Below are 6,585 nucleotides of genomic sequence, written 5' to 3'. Positions count from 1 at the left end.
GGTTTAGATGACGCTCATGATGGAAATTACTATTTGAATGGTTCGAACAATCATATTTTCATACGCTAATTTTGTTATGTTTTAAAGAAAAATTTACTCATAAAACAACATAAATATTACTTATAACATATACTCTTTCTGTTCTAAATTGAAATATCACATTAATTAAGAAAAATAATTAATAATATAATTAATTTATTATAATATTTCTATTAAATAATATTTATATTATATTTTAATTTTAAAAAAAGTAATTAATACAAAGAGTAAAATATAATTTTTTTTTATCTCTTTAAATTAAATTAAGAAATTTGGAACGATAATTTGGGACGGAGGGATTATTTCTTTTCAAAAAAAAATATTTGCTTCTCCAAAAATCTACAAAAGGGAGGGTTTCTTTCTCTTTTATCTCCCCCTAAAACCCAAAGGTCCATACTTCACTTTTCAGCTAAACTCCCATTATCGCAATTCCTTATAATGACTACAACGGCGGCGCAGGTTCCGGGAAATCCTATCAAAAACCTAGTCCAGTCACCGGATCCAAAATCCAACTCCGCCGTTACCGAACCTCCGAAGAAATCGCCACCGTCTGACGGCGGCGCTAAGGAGCAAGCGAAGTTGGATCCTCCGGTGGCGGATGGCGGCAGTAAGGAGACTGATATACAGAAGAAGATGAAGCGAGCTGAGAGGTTCGGAACGACGGTTCAGCTTTCTGAAGAGGAGAAGCGAAGCACTCGAGCTGAGAGGTACTTTTGTTGCATGTTTTAGGGTTTGGTATTTAGCTTAAAACGAATAGAAATAACTTCAATTGAGTGATTAGATATATTTATCTTTGTTGGAATCGGGAGTACGTATTGATGATGACTCGTTTTAGTTTTAAGAGTAGTTGGTAATTGGTTGGTTGGCTTTAGTGTTTTTAATTATCTTTAAAATGTTGAAATATCTACTAGTATCGAATAAAATGGGAACGAAGAAATGATTTCGTTGCGTATGTTCTTCCTGTTGCTGCTGGTGGCAGGTAGTGGTGGAATTAATCCAAGGTGTGTGAAAGCTGGCCCGGACACCACACCACACCACGCCGCGGTTATTAAAAAGAAATAGTGGTTGGTTGGATTTAGTGCTCAGAATTATCTTTAAAATGCTGAAATATCTACTAGAATAGGATAAAATGGGCACAAAGAAATGATTTCGTTGGATCTGTTTTACCTGTTGCTGGTGGCAGGTATCCGGTGGAATTAGTCAAGGGGTGAGAAAGCTGGCCCCGACACCACACCACACCACGCCACGGTTATTATAAAGAGATAGTTGCTAAGTGGTTGGTTGGATTTAGTGTTCATAATTATCTTTAAAAGGCTGAAATATCTACTAGCATAGGATAAACTGGGCACGAATAAATGAGTTATTTCCATCTTTTCTAGCCTTGGTGGACAGAGTTACCTTGCACCTGGTGCTGGTGGGAGGCGGCAAGTGTTTTATGGAATTAGACGAGCTATTTGCAAGTTGGCCCCGATGCTACGGTTATAAAAAAAGACGGGCACGAACAGAAAGTGTGTATCGATAGCTGATTCATGCTAGTTTGGGAGTTGGTTGTTTGTTAAAGTCTGAATTCCGCAGTCTGAGAGGGTACAGTAGATGAAGTCCTTGTTTAGGTTCCTAGACATTGAGGTGTAGTTGACGGGCTGGTAAGCTGGACCTTTGATGGAAAATAGAAGGTAGACGAGAAGATAAAGGACGAAGGATATTGGAAATAGATTGTGTTTGTTTCCATAATTTGCGAGGCATAGTAGCTGAACCTTGTTTGGGTTCCTAGACATTGAGGCGTAGTTGACTGGTTTGTAAGCGTTAGTGTTTTGTTTTTCTTGTGTTTGTTCTCACAATTTGCGAGGCATAGTAGCTGAACACCTTGTTTAGGTTTCTAGATGATGGTGTTGGCATATATTTTATGTGTGTATATCTGTAGGTGATTCATGCTAGTTTGTTATTGAGGCGTGGTTGATTGATTGTTGAAGTCTGAATTCTACCGTCTGAGAGGGCACTTAGCTGAACTCCTTTTTTAGGTTCCTAGGCGTTGAGGCATAGTTGACTGGTTGGTAAACTTTAGCTTTTGTTCTTGTTGGGTTTGTTTCCATATTTGCGAGGCATAGTAGCTGAACACCTAGTTTACGATGGTGTTGGGCATATATTTATGTGTGTAAATCTATAGCTGATTCATGCTTGTTTTGGAATTGAGGCACAGTTGGTTGGTTGTTTAAGTCGGGAGTTTCACCCTCTGAGAGGGCACATTAGCTGAATTCCGTGTTTAGGTTCCTAGGCATTGAGGCATAGTTGACTGGTTGGTAAACTTTAGCATTTTGTTCTTGTTGGGTTTGTTTCCATATTTTGCGAGGCACAGTAGCTGAACACCTTGTTTATGATGGTGTTGGACATATCTTTATGTGTAAATTGCTGATTCATGCTAGTTTGGGGAAGGCACAGTTGATTGGTTGTTGAAGTCTGAATCCCACCTCCGAGAGGGCACATTAGCTGAATTCCTTGTTTATGTTCCTAGGCATTGAGGCATAGTTGACTGGTTGGTAAACTTTAGCGTTTTGTTCTTATTGGGTTTGCTTCCATATTTTGCGAGGCATAGTAGCTGAACACCTTGTTTACGGTGGTGTTGGGCATATCTTTTTGTGTGTAAATTTCTGATTCATGCTAGTTTTGGAAAGGCACAGTTGATTGGTTCTTAAAGTCTGAATTCCACCCTCAGAGAGTGCACATTAGTTGAACTTCTTGTTTAGGTTCCTAGACATTGAGGCGTAGTTGACAGGTCGATAAGCTTTAGTTTTATATTCTTGTTGTGTTTGTTTCCACAATTTGCGAGGCATAGTATCTGAACACCTTGTTTGGGTTCCTAGACGATGGTATTGAGCATTATCTTTTACTTTACATTTACAACCACAGAAACAATTGTTTAAAGCTATCTTCTTTTGAAGTGTTGTGGGCTAAAGTTGTGTAATGGGATCATAACAGAGAAGTAGTTGACCCTATTTTATATGAACTACAAGAATAACTATTTAACCGTGCCATGGAGGCTGTCCTCAACTTGTTTAGAATGCAATGAAGGATGCCTTGCGAAGTTGGACAATTAGGAGGGTAAATAGAAGCCCAGGGGCATGAATTGTTGCCCCTTTAGCAGTTATGTGGATCATGTTCATTGAGAGAAATAGGAGGGAATTTGAAGGGTGGAGCAAGATGTTGTAAGGTTGCCCAGTTGTTGTTTTGTCTCTAGTTTTTTTTTTTTTTTTTTTGGTTTTGGTGAATTTACGAGGTCCCTATCTTTATAGACGATTGGACTTTTTTTTGTTGAGAACCATATTTTGGTGTACGGCATGTATACGGGGTTTTCCCAATTTGTTAATAAAATTATTGAGCTTATCTTTAAAAACTGTCGTACTCCAAACAGAGCACTAGTGCTGGGAAGGAGGTTAAAATTGCTCTTTGTTCGTATTCCTCTTATTTCCTATTTCTATGATACTTAGGGTTATTATTTCTTATCTCTTATCTTTGTTATGCTATGCTATACATCCTGTTTCATGTCTTATTACGACCTTGGTATATTATTCTCTATCTTGAGCTGAGGGTCTATCGGAAACCTCTCTACTTCCTTGGAGGTAGTGGTATGGACTGCGTACATTTTACCCTCCCCAGACCTCGCATTGTGGGAATATACTGGGTCTGTTGTTGTCGTTGAATCCTCAATTTTTTTCATCTTTCTTTCCAGCTGCCATACAGTTGGTCTTCAAGCCTTACGTAGTCCAACAAGGATCTTGTGTCTGTAGGGAGAGTGGGATACTGAATAACCGAAGTCATAAAACTCATGTGAGGATATAGCTTAAGTTGTTCTTACCCCCTTTTGTTTCTCTCTTTTGTGTCAGGTTTGGCACTGGATCTGCAGCTCAGAGTTCAGATGCTTTAAAGAAAGCCGAGGAGCAGAAGAGGAAAGCTAGAGCTGAGAGGTATGTGTGCTATTTATTTGGGCTATTGCCAGCTGGGCTAGTTAACTTGTTTATGAGTTTGATGATAGTTTTTGGCTGTGTCAGGTTTGGGATTAACCAATCTGATAGTGCTGATGAGGAAGCTAAGAAGAAGGCTAGACTTGCAAGGTTCGCACCTTCTGTGAAGGCTGATCCTGTGGAGGAAGATAAAAGGAAGGCTAGGGCCCTCAGGTTATTTTGAAACCTCTTTCTCCTTTTTTCGTTATGTCGGCTGAGGGTCTAAACTATTTGAACATCACATTGGTTTATGACTTTGGCTGATACTTGGTGTTATTTGACAGGTTTTCACAGTCCCAGTCTGGCTCCCAATCACAACAGAATGGCAAAGGAAAAATTGAGCAGGTTCCTTTTTTTTAAATATACTATAAGTGAAGTTTGTGATATGAAATGTATTGGAAAAAGCAGTATTCAGCATGTCTTTGCTTGAATTTTTATGTGATCATATGTGCACTATTCATGTGTTTCCTTTCGTTTGCTAGTACAACTTTCTATTAACGATTGCATATATTCTTGACTCAGGAGACTGTTGCGGTGGAGAAGGATGGAGGAGGAACATGAAGCATTCTCAAACTTCCTTCAACAGCAAGAGTTGCTTATGATGTATAGTTTATTGTTGCTGTGGAACGGTTAGGAGTTTTGTTAAGAGTGACTTGAAATTCGCTAAGCTTTTGTTTTACCCGTTTTGGAGTCCTTTTTTTCAGTTTTGGTAGGTTAGAAGTAACATTTTGCTACTTCCCCAGTAGCAGGACCATCCTTCAGATTAGGGGAAAATGGCTTTTGTTGTCTCCTAGGTTAGCCAGTAGTGGTAGGATACATGGACCACAATCTCCTTAGTGTCAATCAGTCAGAAGTGACCCGTAAACAATATTTGAAATCAACTTTTTTGAAAAAAAAAAGAAAAAAAAAAGAAAAGGCTTATCTGAAATGATGAAACTACAGCCTAAATATTTTCCTCTTGAAACACTTGTTTTGATGACTTCATCATCGGGCTATCCTTTATCAATCTGCAAGTGTTCTTTCACATTCTCGTGGTTTTACCTTTCACCAAAAAGAAAAAAAATAAATAGAAGAGAACATGTTAGATATCAAGGATCAACTGGTAATAGCATTTATGATTTCTCCAAGTGCTCTTATGTAGGACTGAAGATACTTGATCGTAGGTGCACACTCTTGTTTTGATTGGTACTTGCACAATTTTGTTTAGATCCGATAGTCCTTCATGACTTTTCAGTGGATAATTAATAGGTTTTGCAATTTTAGAAGATAAACATTCACCCTTCATCCTTCGTGATTTCCTGGAAGCATCATATGGTAATTCTAGTTTGGGCCATATTGTTAATGAGATTCTTAGTTGGCCTTGCTGGTAGGAAAGGTAAGACTAGTGTTTATTGCATTCATGGATCTCCTGAATGATATTAAGGGCCTTAAATTTTGTTTAAGAAGAAGGGCCACTTGATTGTGCCACATCTTTGCGGAGTTGCTGAATCAAGAAATGGTTTTACTGTCATATTACTGCCCGTATGGTGAAGTCATCAAATCCATATTTCTATAATATAAAACTGGTGTTCCTGGGTTTTATTTACGACACTTTTTAACAAGGTTTAGTAGTGAAAAAACTATTTTCAAGTTTCCTGTTTCAGATTTTGACATAGTGGGTCATGTGCAACAAATTAACACTAAGGAGGTGTGTTCGAGTACCTAGTATCACTGGGTGAATCCAGTAGGCTGTAGTCAATAGGTGTCCATGTTAGTATAAAACGACTTTGAAGGCTTGCTGTTTTGTTCTTGGTTATTGAAGTTCAGTAGCAAGTGGTACGATAGTACTTTGGTTTCTTGAATTGTTGTAAAGACTGTAAATTTGTTGGTAACATTCTGATTCTGCTCTCTACTAACTTTCAATGGTTTGTGGTGACTTTTTTTTTTTTCAAGTACTTACTTTCATTTGGATACTCAGGTCCAAATTTTTTACCACAAAATTTGGATGTTCAGGCCAAATTTGAGGCTTGTTAAACGTGTCAAATTGTTATGGTGGCTGCTTTAATTAATCTCTAGTGTCTGGTGTTTGCATTTCAGTTTTAGGACTCTAAGCACTTTGACATGTTCTGCTGGTAGGGTTGGATTACTTCTAGCAGTTTGAACCTCAATGTAGGGGTACCAAAGATTATCTTTGGCTGACTGGTTATATACTGTCATTTCCCATCTCTAGTTTCATTAGCCTGACTATAGTGCGATGGCGTCAGTCTATTACGATGAAATAAACTTATGGTTCACGCCTCACCTGAGATTTTCTATGGTTGTATTGTTAATTGTTAACCCCAGCAAAATGCAAGTGCAATTCATTGCATAGCACTTCTAGCTATACTGACTGATTGTTGTTGAGAGGTTCTACGTTAGATATTTGAAGTACCTACTAAAGGGATCGCATATCTAGAAAAGTAGAGACCTGATGCCTTATTTATGGATTTCTGCTCAACAAAGTAGTTATGTTCTTTACGGTCCCGCTTAAAGGAGTCGTCCTATGGTCAGAAAGGCAGATGTTCACCACCAC

The 6,585-nt window shown here is 38.3% G+C and overlaps 1 protein-coding gene across 1 annotated transcript; it reads left to right on the top strand.

The window, feature by feature from the left end:
* The first annotated feature begins 374 nt into the window (after positions 1 to 374).
* On the top strand, positions 375 to 5,925 carry LOC107842914 (protein MODIFIER OF SNC1 11). The gene is made up of 5 exons (XM_016686964.2): positions 375 to 746; positions 3,918 to 3,998; positions 4,083 to 4,208; positions 4,319 to 4,379; positions 4,557 to 5,925. Exons 1-5 carry the CDS (start codon positions 478 to 480, stop codon positions 4,593 to 4,595), a joined length of 576 nt encoding a protein of 191 aa, XP_016542450.1. The 5' UTR covers positions 375 to 477; the 3' UTR covers positions 4,596 to 5,925.
* The last annotated feature ends 660 nt before the right edge of the window (positions 5,926 to 6,585 follow it).

This window comes from Capsicum annuum, chromosome 9 (assembly GCF_002878395.1).
Source record: "Capsicum annuum cultivar UCD-10X-F1 chromosome 9, UCD10Xv1.1, whole genome shotgun sequence".
Lineage (NCBI taxonomy): Eukaryota > Viridiplantae > Streptophyta > Magnoliopsida > Solanales > Solanaceae > Capsicum > Capsicum annuum.
Note: the sequence above shows the minus strand (reverse complement) of the source record. Positions and strands in the feature narration are given on the sequence as shown.

Bases quoted from the DNA above. Each gene is read 5' to 3' on its own strand.
- LOC107842914 (XM_016686964.2), top strand. From the start codon at position 478: ATGACTACAACGGCGGCGCAGGTTCCGGGAAATCCTATCAAAAACCTA. The intron at 747-3,917 runs GTACTTTTGTTG...CTTTTGTGTCAG, and splicing joins CGAAGCACTCGAGCTGAGAG to GTTTGGCACTGGATCTGCAG. The intron at 4,380-4,556 runs GTTCCTTTTTTT...TTCTTGACTCAG, and splicing joins GCAAAGGAAAAATTGAGCAG to GAGACTGTTGCGGTGGAGAA.